This window comes from Juglans microcarpa x Juglans regia, chromosome 8S, assembly GCF_004785595.1.
Source record: "Juglans microcarpa x Juglans regia isolate MS1-56 chromosome 8S, Jm3101_v1.0, whole genome shotgun sequence".
In the NCBI taxonomy this organism is placed as follows: Eukaryota; Viridiplantae; Streptophyta; class Magnoliopsida; order Fagales; family Juglandaceae; genus Juglans; species Juglans microcarpa x Juglans regia.
This window is the reverse complement of record NC_054609.1, coordinates 225,474-246,500: the sequence shown is the minus strand read 5'-3', so window position 1 is coordinate 246,500 and position 21,027 is coordinate 225,474. Positions and strand designations below refer to the sequence as shown.

The following is a 21,027-nucleotide window of genomic DNA, read 5'->3' as shown; positions in this document are numbered from 1 at the left end:
CAAAGTGGTAGCTTTGATTAAACGGCGGTATAGTCAAAAAAGACCTCATGAACACATGATTCCCAGCTGAAATCAGAAATCTGAAGACAAGCCAGTGCCCAGGCCAGAAGAGAGGCTGATCAAAAAAGAGGAAAGGAAAAAATACGATGAGGAGGATGGTCAAAAGAATATCCAAAACAAAAGTTATTTACTTGGGTATTAAAGCACCCTTTAGGTGCCATGCGAGGATCCAATATATCCCTTTTACCCCAGAGTAAACAGTCTTTATTTATGGGTGGATATGACCCTGACACTAGTCATTGCTTGCCAAGGCCAACTCCACCTTTCACCACCTTTAATCTTTTCTTTATATTCATTCCCCTAAAAGAGAGAGGCGATCGAGGAGGGGCCTCTCTCTCTCTCTCTCTCAATGCTGTTCATGTCTCTCTGTAGTGTTTGAATCATGAGACGGGGGAGCCACCACCAAATGTGGACACGCGAAGCCATCAATAGGGGCTTTTTACAAAGGCATTCGCTTTGTCCCATTTTGCAAGCTTGATATTAACCTACATTTACTTCTCACCTCTTCCCTTTTTCTAATAAAATCGGGAGAGATTAGCAGTCTTTTCTAAGAAAACGATGTACTTCATTTAACCGGTGAACACTAATCTACCTTTTAACCCATCTTGGGTATTGCGAGAACTTTAGCAGTCTACAAAAGTGGGAATTTGTTGATGAAATTCGTAAAAAGGGAATCGATAAAAGCAAGGTAAGCTTTGCTCAGCAATTTGGCATCATTAGAGATGCATATACTTTCCGGTTTCTGACTTTAGACCATTGCCCATAACCATTTGCCCCAACTTTCCTTGCCACGCCAGAGCACTCGGACAAGATCATTAAGCTTTCAAGTCCTTTCATCACTGTCAATTTATTTCTCGACCGCATCAAACCCTTCAAGAGGATAGATTACCAAAATATAACAAAAGTCCTTCTGAGGACGACTCAATAATGCTTTAACAAATTTCAGAGCTCATTCTAACATATCTTCGAAAGATACAATTTGTTTCAATGAGTTAGAAAGCTCAAAACGGTAAAAGCAAGTCGTCTAAGAAATGTACACATTAAGAGGCTACAGCAAAAAACCCCGTATATGCAATACTTTTCTAGAATGAGCCTAGAATTTACGCACACTAACGTTAGATGCTTAACTCATGCAGACTGGTATGAACAAGATCTCGAAAATTGACACATTTCTGCCTGATGTGCTTCATTTTCTTTGAAATATATTTCCTGTATTCCACACTAGAACGGCTCCATTACATTACCACAGGGAGAGAGAGATTATATACAAATGGTGGAAACCGTAACACACTCGGTCAAAGAACCAACGATAAAACTTGGGGGCAGATGTGAACTTCGATCTGAGAATATTACATCTTGATCAAAGGAATAAAAAAAAATTAAAAATTAAAAAAAAAAAAAAAAACATGAAGAGCCAGAGGAAAGCTGGGAGTGCCAGTGAGTGCAGGTTCAGAGTCTTGGGCGTTTTCGCACTCTCATCAGATGGAGACCAACCTTCCAACTTGGTAGAGCCCACATCCCCCTTTACCCCACTCTCCCCCATACATAGATGTGGGCACTGGGCATCTCGTAATTTTCATAGACAACTAAAAAGTTGCGAAGAGAAAAATGTACCTTGACCGAGGGGACAGTGGAGACCACCAGCCTTCTTTATTTTCTCTTCCCTCCCTTTGGGTCCTTCAAATTTCAATCCAACCTTTGAAACAAAGCTGTAAATCCCTTGAAATTATACCCATCAACGGCATCCCTGAGAGTTCCATATTTTCCGCAAGGCATTAAGAAAACAGCAGCCAGATTGGAAACCCTTAATATCACTAGCCACTTGGAAAATCACAACTTGTGAGGGAGAGCAAACCATCTGAGCGCCTTCCTATGCCTTCGTCATGTGCAATACAGAGGCAACGAGATTATACAATATTAACATTAACAAATAGAAGAGATTAACTACATAATATAGATCTTTGGTGTGCTGATAAATTAGTTTAGAATATTTACAGGTGGCTTTAACTCGCAATGTTTACCATCAATTGGAACAAAAATACCCTTCATGGGCCTCAAAACTGGTGTAAGTTACCATCAAGATGCACCAACTCATTAAGCCGGATGAGCCACAGGATAAGCAGGACCTATAAGTGCAGCCATATGTCATCTTGCTGTCACGTTCACCGATCAAGATTCAAACTTGACTCTCTTGGAAACTTTGTTTCTTCCAGACAAATGCCAAGAGAGAATAATTACCAAAATCCAGAACGAGGAGGAAACAGGAACATGTGTTCAGACCATGAAAAGATACTTAAGATCCTCCACCGTTAGGCGAGTGGCAAAGCCCCCACTTTGGTCTTCACCAAAAGCAGACGCAACCATTTTTCTCTTCTCTTCCTATAAAGCAAGGTTAGAAAGAAACAAGTTAGAAAATTTATCAAATGATTAAATTCAACATTTCTTATTGTCTTAGACTTCTGGGTAAATGGCAATTTAACAGGTATTAGATCACATGATCAAGAATTCAAACCCTTACACCCACTCCACCTCCATTCAAAAAGTTAAAATCTCACTTGTTAAGCCCATTCACTAAAAAAAGTCCAGAATCACACACAAGGGAGGGTGTGCAAATATTGATCAAACAAATAATTCACCATTCCCTATCTACTTCAGCTTTTGGAATAATCAGAAATGCAACATATGAAGATAATCACTTCATCTCCCTGCTTGTAATCATGCACATGTTTGACCTTCTCACACCTACCAACCCAATATCTGACTCCGAGCAATGTCAATTTACCCAACAACAGAGGCAAGAGTATTTCAGATTGTTGTGCCTGCACACATAATCCAATGCAAGAACCTTATTCCATAATTAAAATCTAAGATGATGCGGCAAGTCTGGTATGATGAAATATTTGCCATATTGACCTATATTTGTCTCCAGTAGGGTAAATATGATGACTTATTGAAAGATTATGTTATGCTAGAGTGATGAGTTCTGGTGAGTTCAGTTCTTAAATGAGATTGGTCAACACAAATTTTTTTTTTATTGATACTGTTTGTTCGGAAGAAAGTCCCGACTAATCCCATGGGTGCATAGGCCCTTAGGAAGGAGTTTTTCGTAAGTGCACCTCGGGTAATTCAAGAGGAAATTCCTTTAGTCTTGAGAGTGTGAATGCAGAATTTTGAACCCAGGATGTCCGGTTTATACAGCTCGCCCAAGACCACCACACCACTCCTTGGGGTTAAAACTTCTTTTTTAAATCAGACCACAATGGCACAATTTAAACTTCTAAATTCAATTCTTGCCTCAGTTCAGTGACCTCACTAATTAAAACATCTAGGCCATTCCAACAGAATCATTTCAAAATATGAACGGCAGATACAACCAATGGAATTTCTAAGGCATACCTTCTTTACATACACAACGACTATGTAATCACCCCCTCATATTTTAGAGCTACCCACTTTTTTATCACATTTAGATTGCTACTAAATAGGAATGAAATTTAAAAAAAGAAAAAGAAAAATTCCCAATTCTGCACCTTTACGACTTTTACTGAATCTCTCCTGAATCAAACCAACACTAATAAAAGAAATCTAATAGTTGGAGACATGATGAATAACCAGTACATCATGACATACCTGGAGAGCTAATATTCTATCTTCCACCGTATCTTTGATGGTGATCCGCGTTACAGTAACAGGACGAGTCTGTCCAATCCTATGTGCTCGGTCAACAGCCTGGTCTTCGGTAGTTGGATTCCACCAAAGATCCAAAAGAATGACATGGCATGCAGCAACCATGTTTAACCCAAGGTTTCCTGCTTTTAATGACATCAGCATAACAGTCACCTGCGACAAATTATCAGTCATTCAGCTACTGATAAGTACCACTCAGGTTAAGGCAGTAAGAAACAGAAGGGAAACAACCAAGTATGAGATCAACAATTTGTGATACTGATTTCAGGGGAAAAAAAAAAGGAAAACAATTTCTGATACCAAAGTACCACAGCAATGCACATTTAACAGCAGTATTGCAGTAATCCCATACACCTGAACAGAATTTTGTTAGCGTTTAGAACTGCCAGATAGATCAACTATACCCACCTTGCCAGAGAAGACAGTTGGGGGGGGGGGGGGGGGGGGGGGGGGGGGGGGGGGGGGGGGTGTGGAGGGGGGTTGTGGTGAACACGAGTTAGGGGCCAAACCTCTGGGTCAGTGTTGAAATCCCTAACAGCCCTGTCCTTGCACCCAGAGTCATTGTGCCATCAAGCCTCCTGTATTGTATACAAAACTGGTTCAGAGAAATCTCCACCAAGTCCAACATGCTAGTCCACTGGGAAAACACAATTGCTTTTATTGCTCCTTCAGCTGGTGCCTTTGAATAAACTGTTGTGTGCTTTACAGCACTAACACTTGAATGGAAATTCTCTGCATGTGCCTTTTCTTCAGACAATGAACTTCCATTGCATTCCATGGAACAATTCATTTTACAATGTGTCTGCAGAATCTCAAGAACAGCTCTGATTTTAGATGAACTATACTCATTCTGCAGAACTAGTGAACTCTCGGTGAACTGAGAATTCATGGGACTACCATCAACATTGTCAGAAAGACAACTGCTCAGAGTAGCTTTGGAAAAAACAACATCCGAACCAAGTTGTTCCTTACATGCAGATGCAGGACACGTATTATCATCACCTGTCAAATACTCTGATACGCACTGATAGCAGAAAGCATGGCCGCACATGGTAACAACAGGGTCCTCGGGTGGATCCTGTAAAAGCATCAGATACAAGGAAGAATTAGATAGGAATGACAGGTGATGAAGTAGATTAAAGACTTTTAGACATACATATATATAGGTATATAAAACATGTAAATGCATATAGGTATATAAAACATGTAAATGCATATAAAGATGTCTTCGTCACATCTAACTCAAGTTCACTTAAAATATGCTAGAAAGAGAAAAGACTGATCTACAAGGGTTGCTTAGAGACCATAATCTAGAAAATAAGTGAGTTTCAATCCAGGACATAAACATTAAAACCCTAACGCCAATCATAAACTAGTCATGATTATCACCAATACTTATTCACCAAATTACCTAGAACGCTAGTTAAACCCCTAAATAAACAAGCTCAAACCTTATAAATTAAATATAAAACTCATTGTAACAATAGACCAAAAATCGGTTCTCTCCATATTTTACTAGGTTGCTAAAATTCCTTACTAAAAATAGAAAGAAAATTATAGACCTGTGAAAATAGTCAATAATTAGCTAAGCTTCTTCATTCTCCTTGTAGCTCCTGTGCCACATGTTCCTTGAAGTGCTTCCATGATGGATATGGTCAGACTATGTGTTTCTTGGACGAACTCTAATCAATCATAGTTGATGAAAACAACCCACTTTCAATTCAAAATTGGAGCACCCACATATCTCTAGTTATTTATATATCCTTGAAAATAGGGCACTCCTTGCCGAGGGCCTGTGCACCCCTGAGATTAGTCGGGACACTGTTCCTAGACACCCGGTGCCGATCAAAAAAAAAAAATATGGCCCTTTGAAAATAGGCAATATCAATCTACAAAAACCTTTTTCTGATAAGTCAATCTACAAAAACCTAGTATAAACCATAGCAACAATGAGAACATTCCAACCTTGTGTTTCCAAGTGGATGCAAAGAGTTTCATCAATAGACTCTTACAAGCCACATTCCACAATTCACAGAAACGAGTAAAAAACCAATGTATTTTATTTTAAGAAAAAACTCACATTGCATACTTGACAGATGGCAAATGAAGTTTCCAGGCAATTCAATAGATTAATCAGCATGTCCCTAGGCAGTTTCTTTGCCATTTCAAGAGAATCTTTTCCAACAGAGTCAGATTTATAATCTTTGACAAGAAATGGATGGTCACAGGCCTGACGGAGGCGCAAAAGCATCAAAAGAATATTTGCGTAATTCTGATTCACTGTGCCAGCAGCAGCATATGCCTGCAAAATGTAGATTCATAATTTCAAGTTAAGTGGAGATTCAGCAACGGGCATCACATAAACTAGAACCCATTCTTTACAAAACCAGAAAACAGAAAGTTAAAGGACTTCATAGCATTGTATTGGTATTTAGTTGAAAAAGAGTCTAGCACCATTTAAAATATTCTGACATTAGAAGCCTCATTTGAAGACCATGATACACATCAAAATTGCAGTAAGTATCTAAACTAAAATGCCTGTGTTACTTCATTCAGAATAGTGTGTTCATTTAACGACATCATAGTCTCTTCTATGACCCTTTCTACAAATTTCTTTCTTGACGTATGAATGATCTTACCACTTGCTAAAAATTATAAAATCACGTGAGAAAATAAGCTCATATAACTAATCCAATACTCCTTTAAAAATGGTTCTTACATTAACCTTTACAAGCATTAAACTAAATCCAAAACCTTTTTTTTTTACCCGGCCTAAAATCCAAAACTGTACAAGAATATTGATTAGAGAGCCCCTAAAACTATAGAAAGGCATAGTTAGACTATAAAGGGGGGTATACAAGAAATACACCTAATGACAGAAAGAAAAGAGTAAGAAATCACAGACATTAAAGCTAGAGAGACAGAGTGGCTGCCATCCACTCGTAGAGTGTATTGAACAAGAACTCCTTGAGGTGATCTATTATTCTCAGAGTCTTGGAAACTCCAGTGATTCATTTCCCTCCATATGCACCACATCAAACAACACCGGATCATCTTCCACAATGTCTCACCGTGTTGGCTCTCAAACCGCCCCTTCCAACATGCTGAAAGATCTACCACATTTCTAGGAATTACCCAACTAAACCCAAACAAGTTAAGAACAGCTTGCCATTATGTGCTAGCTACATCACAGTTTAATAAAAAATTATTGACAGACTCCACATCCTGCTTACACATAGAACAGCACTCCACTACCGTGACATGTCGCTTCCTAAGATTGTCCTAAGTAAGGATCTTTCAAAATGCAGTCATCCAAACAAAGAAAGCAGTTCTCAAGGGGGCCTTGCTCCTCCAAATGGTCTTCCATGGGACGATATTGTTGTCATTGGGTAGTAGTGCATTATAAAAGAACTTGATTTGAAACACCCCTCTCTGATAAGATCTATCGCATATTGTCCTCGCCACCCTATCCTAATAGAGAGTATACAGCCTAACATAGGAGGTAAAGGAATCAACCTCCAAGTCTTCAGCCACTCAAACAAACTCTAATTTTTCTGAAAAATAAATGCCGCTCAAACAAATTGCAGTACTTGCCATTGAGGAGAACCGTTTGAAATCCGTAAGTTGTTTGCCACCAATGTATTCTGTTCCCTAGCAATGCTAAACAGGCCCAGGAAACCTCCAAGTCATGAGCCACTTGCTAATTTTTTTTTCTATTTAAAAAAAAAAAAAAAAAAAAAAAAAAAAAAAAACCCTCCACTTCCCATTGAGGAGAGCCATTTGAAATCCGTAAGTTTTCTGCCACCAATGTATTCTTGTTCCATAGCAACGTTGAAAGGGTCCAGGAAAGCCCTTTTAATAGGCTACTTGCCGTAACATACATCATCCCTTAACTTAATCCTAGTTCCATCCCTACCACATTTAATGTACCTCGAAAATTCTTTTATCTCTTATTCCCAAAAAACCAGGGGTGGTTGAGGTGAAAGATTATCACCCCATGAGTTTGGTGAGTGGGATGTACAAAATCATCTAAAAAGTCTTGGCGAACAGATTAAGCATGGCGGTGGAGAAAGTAATATCAAAGCCCCAAAATGCCTTTGTGAATGGGAGGCAAATACTTGATGCAGTGCTTGTTGCCAACAAATGTTTGGATCATCGACTCAAGTCGGGAGAGCCAAGGCTTCCTTGCAAGCTAGATATGGAAAAGGCATACAATCAAGTTAATTGGAGCTTCTTACTCTATATGCTAGAGCGATGTGGGTTTGGGGTGAAGTGGTGCTCATGGATCAAACATTGCATCTCTACTGCACGCTTCTCTATTTTGATTAATGGCATAACAAGCGGTTTCTTTCAAAGCTCACGGGGATTGAGACAGGGGGATCCCTTATCCCCATTACTTTTTTTTTTTTTCGTAATGGAAGCAATTAGCAAAATAATCGACGGTGTGGTGGAGGGTGGCTTTATATCCGGCTTTTCACTGGGGGAAGCCAATATTGGCTCTCTCAATATTTCTCACCTCTTATTTGCCGATGATACCTTGGTATTTTGTGAGGCCAGCCGTGATCATATTCGTGCATTGAGGGCTCCCCTTCTATGCTTTGAAGTCGTTTCCGGATTGAAGGTGAACTTGGGCAAATAAGATGTAATTCCGGTGGGACAAGTGCAAAATGTGGATGGTATGGCTTCTATCTTGGGATGTAAGATATCCCATTTACCAATGAGATATCTTGGCCTCCCGTTGGGTGCTCACCACAAATCGTTATCCATTTGGAATGATGTCCTAGAAAAGATGAAGCGGAAACTCGCTAGTTGGAAGCAGATGTACTTATCCAAAGGTGGCAGAGCCACACTCATTAAAAGTACTCTATCCAACCTACCGACTTATTTCTTCTCTTTATTTCCACTTCCATCACTGGTAACTTACTGCATGGAGAAAATACAACGGGATTTCCTATAGGGAGGGATGAACGACGAGTTTAAATTTCATTTGATAAAATTGGCCACCATTTGTTCCCCAACTTATCAAGGAGGCTTGGGTATCCAAAATTTGCAGCTTTTTTTTATGTCAGGGAACCTCTCCAAGGCAGAGCCTTTCGGACCTACCCCTGCAGAGTAAACTCCGGTCCCGTGCACCGCACCCGCGGAAGAAATTTGCAGCTTTTTAACAAGGCATTGTTGGGTAAATAGCTATGTCGATATCCCTTAGAACATCGAGCTTTGTGGAGATCAGTTTTAGACTCAAAGTATGGTACAGCATGGGGAGGTTGGTGCTCAAATTAGGTGATTGGACCCTATGGGGTAGGGCTCTGGAAGCACATAAGACGTGGATGGAATATCTAGCTTTACCCATTTTGAGGCAGGTGACAGGTCCCGCATCAAATTCTAACATGACATATGGTGTGGTGACAGGACACTTAAGGAAGCCTATCCAGACTTTTTTGGTATAGCAAGCATGAAAGAAGCCTCGATCGCAGACCTCCTTCACTATTCTAACGGCACCCCACAGTAGAGTGTCACATCCCTTAGAGTTGTCCATGATTGGGAAGTTGACGCAATCTCTGAATTATACACCCTAGTCTATTCAGTCCCTATGAGGGGGGTAGGTGAAGACACTTTCTTGGCGCCCTCGGCGAAAGGGAAGTTCACAGTACGTTCCTTCTACCAATCTATCTAAGCGTAATGTAAATCCATTTCCGTGGAAGAGCATTTGGAAGACAAATGCATCATTTTTTATATGTACAGCTTCTTTGGGAAAGATCCTCACTATTGACAACCTAAGAAAACACCATATCATAGTATTGGATTGGTGTTGTATGTGTAAAAAGAGCAGAGAATTCATCAATCATCTACTAATGCATTGTGAAATTGCCACGACTTTGTGGAATGACTTTTTTACTAGGGTGGGTGTAGCTTGGGTGATGCCAAGAACAATGATTGACATCTTAGCTTCATGGAGAGGTCTTCAAGGCACTTCTCAAATTGCTACAATTTGGAAGATGGTTCCAATATGTCTATGGTGGTGTCTTTGGAGGGAGAAGAACAAGCAAAACTTCTAAGACCGTGAGCGGTCATTGGATAAACTTAGAACTTTCTTTTTTAACACCTTGTTCCAATGGTCGATTGTAATTGATTTTAATGGCATGACCATTCATGAATTTCTTGTATCACTAGAACATCACTCCTAGGCGTTACTCTTGTATATGACCCGTGTACTTGGCTTTGCCTATTCTTATGATCAATAAAATTTTATTTACCAATCAAAAAAAGAATCGTTCTTTCATAAACGAACCCCACAGCTCTCATTCATTTCATTAAAGCACCAACCACCCCACTCACTGCCATTACTCCTTAGGTAACCTTTATCAATCGCATAGTGCCAGAGCCACTATCCCCAACTAATGAATGTCACCGATCTTCTAACACCCAAACCAAAATAAGGGAACAAACCTTGGGCCAATTCAGCAGATGAATTTCATTTCCCCCTTTACTGCCCCATAAGAAATCCCTTTTATAGTTTCTCAACACAAAACACAAAGTATGTGGGGAAGTTTGGAAGAGTGCTCTTAACCATTGTTACTTTGCCTCCCCTAGATAAATATAACCTCTTCCATCCAACCAAACAGCGTTCCAATTTCTCTAATATACCCTCCCAACTAATCTTGGCCTTAAAATAAACTCCCAATCTTAGGCCAAGTACATCACAGGCAACAACAGGATACCGGATTGAGAACCCTTAAGGCTATGTTTGGATGTTGAGATGAGCTCAGCTGAGCTCAATTCTTTATGAATAGTAGTGAGTTGAGTAGTAGATGGAGTTATGTGGGGCCCCTCTAAACTGAGTTTAAAGTGTGTTTAGATGTTGAGATGAGTTTAGTACTTTTTATGGGAAGTTGAAAAAGGTTGTAGGTCTCACGTATAAAGATGTGTTAAGTTGAAAAAGGTTGTGGTCCCACATATAAGGAGGTTTTGAGTTGAGATGAGTTTAGTAATTTGAGAGTTGAGTGTTTGGATGTTAGACTCAGCTTAAAATTAGACAGAGCTCAGCTGAGTCTTACAACCAAATGCAGCCTAAAACTCTAACTTTAAAACTTCTCCAAAAAATAATTTTTTTTAGTAAAAGGAGAACTTTATTAATGAGAGAAGTAGGCATAGCCCAAGTACATGGGACATATACAAAAGCAACACCTATGTATGATTGTCAAAGATACAAGAAAGTCATGAATGTTCATGCCATTAAAATTGATTACAATCGACATCCAAAAATTAAATTTAAAAACTAACTACCTCAATTTGCTCAACATGCATCCTAACTTCAAGCATAATGGTGAAGCAATCACAATTTAGAGATCCTAAAATTTCATAGAGATGACCACTATTACTTCCTAAGTTTCCACATGCATACCATAGCATAATGAAACAAAGGTATGGTACAAGTGCAATGATGCAAACTCACCAAAATGATTCAATATAAAATAAATTACTTATTAAAAATAATTACAAAAAAAAATCTTTCTAATATATATTTTACTAATAAAAAAAGTGCATATTAGAAGATCAATTTCATTTGCTTCCACAAGCAAACAAAGTACCTTTATTTTGCTAGGCTTATAAGCTCATTGAAAATAGCGTACTTGCTAATTGAAGTATCCAAAGTTAATTCAAAAGAACATAGTCCAGCACAATCATAACCTATTCTATAAATAGGGAATAAACAAAATGGAATGAGAAAAACCTTGAATTGAGAGCGTGAGTCAGCTTCTAGCTTGGTGTAGAAGGCCCGTTCCTCGGTTGAGAAGTTCACCTTCGTCAAGTGTACTGTTTTTGGAGGTAATTTAATTATAGGCTCCCATCAATTAATGACCCTAGACGATAAAAACTAACAGGGATCAGCACCAAACAGAAAAGTTGTTGGTTTAAATTATATATAGCACATCAGCAACAAAATATGTAGAGTATAAACAATGCATGCAGTTCTTTCCTCATAAACGCCTCCCTATTCCCTCATTTACCCCTCCACATAATAGGGTCGGTAAAGAGAGTTTTGAATATGTTGGCGTGTTTAAATTATTAAATGACATTGATAACTGAACAATGGCTATAGGGATGTAAATGAAAGGCTACTCAACTCAGCTCAGTTAAACTCGAGCTCTGCCCAATGCAATTATAAATACTCCACAAAATTAGGCTCATATTAAATTATACAAACTCACAAAGACTCACTCGACTCTAATACTATAAGTGAACAAGCTCATATAAAGCTCAACTCGACTCGTTAATTCATTCATTATATTACTATATTTATACATTTATAGTAATAATATATAAAAATGAGTTATATATGTATAAAGTTTATTAGAAAACAAACACAAACATATAACTTACTAACAATGCATATTATTGTTATAACTCATAATAAAGTATGCGTCTATTACTTATAAAAAAAAAATAAAGTACACGTATACAAAATTAATAAATGTTATATAAAAATGTAATCGCAGAACGTTATATATAAGTATTAACATACTAATTATACAATTAATATATCAATATCAATATATTAATCTAATTTTAGATAACATATTCTAAGTTTTTCAATACCGGTTTACTCTATCAAAAATTGAAGTTTGTGTATTAAGGCCTTCAGTTGATTACAGTTGTTGTCCACTAAATGATAAAATCCTTTTTCTTTTATTTTTTGATAAAAATGATAAAATCCATTTGATTGTATTTCTAAATTATAATTGTCATTACATAGAAAAAAAAGTGTATTTATCTTTGTATAATTGATTGTATATTTTAAATAATTAGTACCATTTTACTATTTTTTTTAACTTTATTTCAGTTTTTTCTTAGAATTGAGAGATTAAAATTCTAAAAAAATGCTAAATGAGTAGAATCAAGTCATGGTGTATGGGATCCTGGAAGGGAGAAGTTGTTGCTTGTTATAATGATTCTAATAGGACTTCAACTGTACTATTGACTAGTCCTTTTGGAGTATATGCCTAGATGTGGCTAGGGCACTATCTTAGAGCGTTACACCATATATAAGCATCACCTAGTCTAGCTCAAAGAGAACAAATAGAATGTCACAAGGCGCTAGCTATTGTCAATGGACAGCTTTGTTGTCCATATTTGTTTCCATACTTGTTTCCATATTTGTTTCCTTGATTTACTCTTCAAAATACAGTTTATATAATAGAGAGAAACCACAAGGCCAACGATTCGGCCATTCACACAATATTTTGACATGGTATCAAGAGCTGGTTGCTAGGGTTCTTCTCTCGCTTAAATTTTTTTCTCGATTTCGTATTTCGGCGTGTGTTGTTCTCGGTGCAGACATGAAAGCTTCCTTGTTTTCGGTCTTCTCCTTCTAGGTTGGTGTTGTCAGCACCCTCTGTTTCTAGTTTGAGCATTCTTAAACACAAGTCTCTCCTGTGTTCCGGTGAGGTCTGTGCTGTTTCTTGGTGAACCCGACGTGAAAATCTCTTTTTTTTGCCACTTTCTCCGACTTTCGGCACGTCCGGTTTGCTCAAGTCTGTTACGTATATAATTTAGGTCTTACTATATTAAGAGTGTATAGCAGAGATATTTAGAGTGTATAGCAGGGAAATAGACTAAATTGACTTAACGTGTATAGACATTTAACGTGTAATAGAGAAATTGGCAGGCTAAAATTACGCTGAAATATCTAGCAAACGTTGTAACTCTTTTTCTATAAATAATGAAAGAAACCTAATGAAAGAGGTATTCAGACCAATATTGACATGGTATCAGAGCCACTTACTCTGATTTCAGTCTCTGTAGTCTTAATCTTTGGTGTGCGATTTCCATCGCTATTTGTGAGAATTTTGTGAGTTGGGCTCTTCAATTTCTGGCAAATTTTCTTTCAGAAATAGCCTCTTGTGGTTGTGTCGGCACCTTCTGCTTTCGGAGAAGTCTCTTGTGGCTTTGTGTGGTGATTTCGCCACTTTCTGAATTGATTGGTGCCTATTGGCACTTTCTGAGTTGCTTGTGGAGATTTTTGGCACTTTCTGAGTTGCTTTCTCAGAAAAGTGTTTTCTCTTTCAGTTGTTTTCTATTTTCGGCACTTTCTAGGCTGAAATTCTGAGCTGTTTCTGCGTTGCTCTCTGGGTTGCATTTTGGTTGCTTCTCTAAGGATTGCATCTCGCGTGGGTTTGTCTCTCCTGGGTAGAAGTGGGTCATTTTGATTGCTGGGTTTCTTTCTGCAATTTCTGGGTCATTGGGCAGCAATTTTTTTTCCCTTTCGTGGGCAGAAGTGGGCAATCTTTTGTATTGCCGTGGGTCATTTCTTCTCATCAATCGTGGGCCATTTTTTTTCGTGGGCCGTGGGCCATTTTTTTATCTTGATTTATTTTCAAGTGAACAATAGCATTTCGTGGGCCATTTTTCTGGGTTTCCGTGGGCCATTGGTTTTGGCACAAAGATTTGATAGTTCTGCTATTTGATTTTCGTGGGACATTTTGCCGTGGGATTTACTTTTGGGTTCGATTTCCTACTTATTGATCATGTCTATTGAGAATACTATTGTTCGTTTTACTGGAAAGAATTTTCCTACATGGGAATTTCAGTTTAAAATATTTTTGAAAGGAAATGAATTATCAAATCATATTGATAATTCTGCTAAGGTTCCCACTGATGAAAAAGAATTTGCTAAATGGGAGGTAAATGATGCTAAGGTAATCTCTTGGCTATTGGGGACGATTGAGTCTCACCTTGTGACCAATCTTCGCTGTTTTACTACAGCTCAGGCTATGTGGGATTATCTTCACCGTATTTACTACCAAGATCATAGTGCTCGGAAATTCCAATTAGAATTGGAAATTAGTAATTATAGTCAAGGCAATTTACCTATTGCACAATTTTATTCCGGTTTTATTAACCTTTGGAGTGAATATTCTGCCATTGCTCATGCTAAGGTTCCCACTATGGCCCTCGCGGCTCTTCAAACAGTTCATGCTGAGAGTCAACGTGATTAGTTTTTAATGAAGCTTCGACCCGAATTTGAGCCCGTTCGCGCTGGTTTATTGAACCATGATCCGGTTCCTTCTTTGAATATTTGTTTGGGAGATTTGCTGCGTGAAGAACAGTGGTTATCCACTCAGATGGGAATGACTTATGGAAAGGACTTTTCTGAGACTGTGAATGTAGCATATGCAGCACAATGGAGAGGGAGGAACAAGTTGCAATGTTTCAGTTGCAAGGAATTTGGTCATATTGCTCGCAACTATTCTAAGAAAGTTTGTAACTACTGCAAGAAAGAGGGCCATATCATCAAAGACTGTCGAATAAGGCCTCAAATCGCCAATCCCAAGCTTTTCAGGCTGCTGTTCAGTCCTCTGCTTCGTCTTCTGCGCCGCCTACTGTAAGTTCTGATTCATCTGTTCTCACACCAGCAATGGTCCAACAAATGATTGTGTCTGCTTTTACGGCCTTAGGCCTACAAGGTATGAGTACTAACTCAACTTCTTGGATTGTTGATTCTGGCGCTTCTAATCATATGACTGGTAATACGACGAGTCTTCATGGTGTTCGTAAGTATAAAGGCACGCAAAATATTCAAATCGCTGATTGCAGTACTCTTCCCATTACTGTTGTTGGTAATTTGGGCTCTTCATTTCACGATGTTTTTGTCTCTCCTGGATTGTCTACCAATTTGATTTCTGTTGGACATTTGGTAGATAATAATTGTGATGTTCACTTTTCTCGTGGTGGTTGTCTTGTGCAGGATCAGGTGTCGGGGACGGTGATCGCGAAGGGGCCTAAAGTAGGACGTTTATTTCCCTTACAGTTTTCTATTCCTAATGTTGTTTCTCTTGCTTGTACGGCTACTGCCAATACTAATGAAGTCTGGCATAAGAAATTAGGTCATCCTAATTCTGTTGTCTTGACTCATCTTATGAAACATGGTTTGTTGGGCAATAAAGACTCATTTTCTTCTTCTCCTGCATCTTTTGATTGTGCTACTTGTCGTCTTGGTAAAAGTAAAACTTTACCTTTTCCAGCGCATGGTAGTCGTGCTTCTAACTGTTTTGAGATTGTGCATACTAACGTTTGGGGTGTGAGTCCTGTTATTTCTCATGGTCAGTATCGTTATTTTGTGACGTTTATTGATGATTATAGTCGATTCACCTGGATATATTTTCTTCATTCTAAAGCTGACGTATTTTCTGTCTTTCAAAAATTTGTTGCGCTTGTTGAGACACAGTTCAGTACTTGTATCAAAACTTTACGCTCCGACTCAGGGGGGGAGTACATGTCTCATTCTTTTCAAACTTTTCTTCAGCAAAAGGGGATCATTTCCCAGCGTTCTTGTCCTTGTACTCCTCAACAAAATGGAGTCGCTGAGCGTAAGAATCATCATCTCTTAGATGTCGTCCGTACTTTGTTGATTGACTCTTCTGTACCTTCTAAGTTCTGGGTAGAAGATTTATCTACTGCTGTTTATTTGATCAATTGTTTGCCTACTGCTACTCTAGATTATGATTCTCCCTATTTTCGATTATTTGGCATATCTCCTAAGTATCAATCCTTTCATACCTTTGGATGTGTTTGTTTTGTTCATCTGCCACCTGTTGAGCATCACAAGCTTGCTGCACAGTCTGTCACATGTGCCTTTATGGGATATAGTCCTACTCAAAAAGGATTTGTTTGTTATGATGCTCATGCAAAGAAATCCCGAATCTCACGAAATGTGATTTTCTTCGAAAATCAAATATTTCTTTCAGTCTCAGGTTATTTCTGATCCTCCTATTACTCTCCTTCCCGCTTTTGATGATGTGTCTTCTTCTATCAAGCGTTTTCAACCAGGTATGGTGTATCATCGTCGTCTTCCCCCTTCTTCAACGCCCCTTCCAGACACTGATCCATCATCTGATTCTGCGGTTCCTATACCTCAGCACTCTACACGAGTTACACATCCACAGATAGGTATGGTTTTCCTCACATCTCGCTTACTGCCACTCTCGACACTATTTCTATTCCTCACTCTTATACCCAGGCATCCATCCAAGCATGTTGGCAGCAGGCCATGCAAGAGGAAATCCAAGCTCTTCAAGACAATCACACTTGGGATCTTATAACTTGTCCCTCAGATGTCAAACCTATTGGTTGTAAATGGGTGTACTCAGTCAAGTTTCGAGCTGATGGCTCACTAGACAGATATAAGGCCCATCTCGTGGTTCTTGGGAACCGACAGGAGTATGGTATTGATTATGAAGAGACATTTGCACCTGTTGCCAAAATGACTACTGTGCGGACTATTTTGGCACTTGCTACATCGCAAGAGGGGTCTCTCCGGCAGATGGATGTGAAGAATGCTTTTCTACATGGGGATTTGAAGGAAGAAATCTATATGTCCCCACCTCCCAGCATGTTTGCTACACCCTCCTCAGAGGTTTGTCGGTTGCGCCGATCCTTGTATGGACTGAAACAGGCTCCTCGTGCATGGTTTGATAAATTTCGCTCTAACCTACTTGATTTTCATTTTACTCAAAGCCAGTTTGATTCCTCTCTTTTTCTTCCCAAGACTTCTGCAGGAATCGTATTGCTTCTCATATATGTTGATGACATTGTGATTACTGGCTCAGATACTGAGTTAATTAAGCAATTACAACAGCACCTCAAAGCCTCCTTTCACATGAAAGATCTTGGTCCCCTGCAGTACTTTCTTGGCCTTGAGGTGCAGTTTACTCCAACTGGTACATTGTTACACCAGCACAAATACACATAGGACGTTATTTCATTGGGTGGTCTCCAATCGAGTAACTCTGTTTTTACTCCCTTGGAAGTAAATCTTAAGCTTCGTCAGGAAGAAGGAGAGTTTCTATCAGATCCATCCGTGTATCGGCAACTTGTTGAGAGTTTGAACTACTTGACGATTACTAGTCCTAACATTTCTTTTGCTGTGCAGCAAGTCAGTCAGTTTATGCAAGCTCCCCGACATCTTCATTTAGTCGTTGTCCGCCACATTCTCCGATATTTGAAGGGCACCTCTACATGCGGGTTGTTCTTTCATAAAGAATCTTCCTTACAGTTGGTGGGGTACAATGATGCTGATTGGGCCGGATGTGCGGATACTCGTCGCTCTGTTACTGGTTGGTGCATGTTCTTAGGCAATGCACTCATTTCTTGGAAGAGTAAGAAGCAAGATAGAGTTTCCAAGTACTCTACTGAGTCTGAGTATCGTGCTATGTCTTCCGCATGCTCTGAGATCACATGGCTTCGTGAGTTATTAGTTGAACTTGGTTTTCCACAGCTGCATCCCACTCCTCTTCATGCTGATAATACTAGTGCTATTCAGATCGCCGCTAATCCTGTCTTCCATGAGCGCACAAAACATATCGAAGTCGATTGCCATTCCATACGTGAATCCTTTGACAAACATGTGATTACTCTCCCTCACATTTCCACTGAACGTCAAACTGCAGACATATTCACTAAAGCTCTTTCTCAGCACAAGCATCAGTTCTTAGTTGACAAATTGATACTTCTTGATCCACTAGCATCAATTTGAGGGGGGATGTTACGTATATAATTTAGGTCTTACTATATTAAGAGTGTATAGCAGAGATATTTAGAGTGTATAGCAGGGAAATAGACTAAATTGACTTAACGTGTATAGACACTTAACGTGTTATAGAGAAATTGGCAGGCTAAAATTACGCTAAAATATCTAGCAAACGTTGTAACTCTTTTTCTATAAATAATGAAAGAAACCTAATGGAAGACGTATTCAGACCAATATTGACAAGGTCTAGTTTCTCTATTGTCGCAGCAGAGATTTGTGGGATTTTTTTGGTTTTTCTGTTGTCGCAGCAGCCTCTAATGGGTTTTTCGGCTTTGTCTGTTATCTCTGGTGACTTCCCGTGGGCTTCTCGACTTGGTCTGGGTGCAGCAACCCTCACGTGGGATTTTTTTTTCTCGGCTTGGTCAGTATCTTTTGTGCTTTCAGCTTCTTTGTTGATTTTTTTGGTGACTTCCGAAACTTCCAGTTTATTTTTTGGTCTCGGTTGATTTCCGTTGCTTTTTCTGTTTTGCTTTGTCTTGGATTCATTTATTTGCGATGGACTTTGCACTATATGTGTCAAGTTTATGGGCACAAACTACTCTACTTGGGCATTTCAGTTTGAACTTTTCCTCAAGGGAAAAGATCTTTGGGGTCATATTGATGGCACGAATGTCGCCCAAACATCCGATACTGACAAATCCAAAGATCTCAAGGTTTCTCCTTCACGGGTTGTACTTGATGCTCGAATTATGTCTTGGCTTCTTGGTTTGGTGGAACCACATATTGTTATCAACTTACGGGCTCATCACTCCGCTCAATCCATGTGGAATTACTTGAAGAAGGTTCATCATCAAGCTAATGATGCTCGTCGCTTTCAGTTAGAACATGCAATTGTCATGTTTCAACATGGTAGTCTTTCCATCCAAGACTACTACTCAGCATTTCTGACTCTTTGGCATGAATATACTAATTTGGTTATAGCGGATGTTCCTGTTGCCGCTCTTTCGACTATTCAAACTCTTCACGAGACTAGCCGACATGATCAGTTTCTTATGAAACTACGCCCGGAATATGAATCTGTTCGCTCCGCTCTACTGAACAGATCGCCTATTCCTTCTCTTGACATTTGTTTTGGTGAGTTACTTCGCGAAGAACAACGTCTTAGTACTCAAGCTATTCTGGAGCAATCTCATGGCAGTTCTGGGACGGCAACTGTGGCTTATGCTGCCCAAGGACGAGGATCACCTATGACTTCTAAAAATTTGCAGTGTTTATGTTGCAAGGAATATGGGCATATTGCTGCCAATTGTCCTAAGAAATATTGTTCTTATTGCAAGAAAAAGGGTCATATTATCAAATAATGTCGCATCCGCCCACAGAATCGTCAGGCTCAAGCATTCCAGACTTTTGTTACTATTCCTCCTACAGCGACTTCTGTAGCACATGGCTCTTCCTCAGATGCTTCCTCTGATCTTGCACCTCCTGCAGCAAATTACTACACACCAGAAATGGTGCAACAAATGCTAATTTCGACATTATCTGCGATGGGATTTCAAGGTAAAAATTCTCCTAAACTCTGGTACGTAGACTCGGGTGCTTCTGATCACATGACGAATACTCCCACAACTCTGCGTCATGTTCGACCCTATGCTGGTCAATCTACCATTCAGGCTGCTAATGGCAGTTCTTTGCCAATAGCTGTTGTCGGAGATGCCTCTTCTACATTTACTGATGTGTTTCTTGCTCCTCAGCTTTCCACGAATCTTATTTCTGTTGGTCAATTAGTTGATAACAATTGTGCTATTAATTTTTCTGGTGATGGTTGTGTTGTGCAGGACCAGGTCACGAGGGAGCTGATCATGAAGGGACCTAAAGTGGGGCGCTTGTTTCCACTATTTTTATATGTTCCAACACTTTCTCCAGTTTCTTCTATTAAGTATTTTGCTTGTAATAATATTCCTGATCTAAGTATGGTGTGGCATTGTCGTTTAGGTCATCCTAATACTCAGATCTTTTTTTTTTATAAGTAAAATAAGTATTATTCATCCATTCAACTGTCAATTACAGAGTCAGAATATGCCCTATTTATGTAAGAGCATTAGAAACTAAGAAGTCATAAAAATCCATGCCATTAAAGTCCTCAGCAATGGCCAAAGTACAAAGAGTCCTAAAAATAACATTTTCAGCTCCGCCCTAGATCTCTCTGTCTTCATCCCAATACTCAGATCTTATCTCATGTATTACACTCTGGCTTTCTTGGTAATAAAGAACGTTCTTCTTCTTTATCTCTTGAGTGTGATTCTTGTAAACTTGGTAAAAGCAAAACTCTTCCATTTCCTTTGCATTCTAATAGAGCTTCTCACTGCTTTGATATTATCCATAGTGATGTTTGGGGACCTTCCCCGGTTAGTTCACATGAAAAATTTAAATACTATATGACTTTCATTGATGATCATAGTAGATTCACTTGGGTTTATTTTCTTCGCTCTAAATCTGAGGTTTTTCGTACTTTCACTGAGTTTTTAGCGTATGTCAACAATCAATTTTCTGCGACTATTAAGACATTACGCACAAATTCTGGTGGTGAATATTTGTCTGCTGAGTTTCAGGCATTCTTGGCTTCTAGAGGTATTATCCATCAACGTTCATGTCCCGCGACTCCCCAACAAAATGGAGTAGCCGAACGCAAAAATCGTCATCTTCTTGATGTGGTACGTACTCTCTTGCTAGAATCATCTGTTCCATCCATGTTC

The 21,027-nt window shown here is 39.1% G+C and overlaps 1 protein-coding gene across 1 annotated transcript in view; it reads right to left on the bottom strand.

Annotated features, from left to right (window-relative positions):
• Positions 1–1,233: 1,233 nt before the first annotated feature.
• Positions 1,234–21,027, bottom strand: part of LOC121244752 (helicase-like transcription factor CHR28) — a 36,105-nt gene continuing 16,311 nt past the window's right edge. Inside the window, 7 exon segments of the mRNA XM_041142959.1 lie at positions 1,234–2,439; positions 3,691–3,900; positions 4,257–4,294; positions 4,297–4,825; positions 5,828–6,049; positions 11,480–11,592; positions 11,595–11,609. Of these exon segments, the coding sequence (XP_040998893.1) occupies positions 2,335–2,439; positions 3,691–3,900; positions 4,257–4,294; positions 4,297–4,825; positions 5,828–6,049; positions 11,480–11,592; positions 11,595–11,609 (1,232 nt within the window). The 3' untranslated portion in view covers positions 1,234–2,334.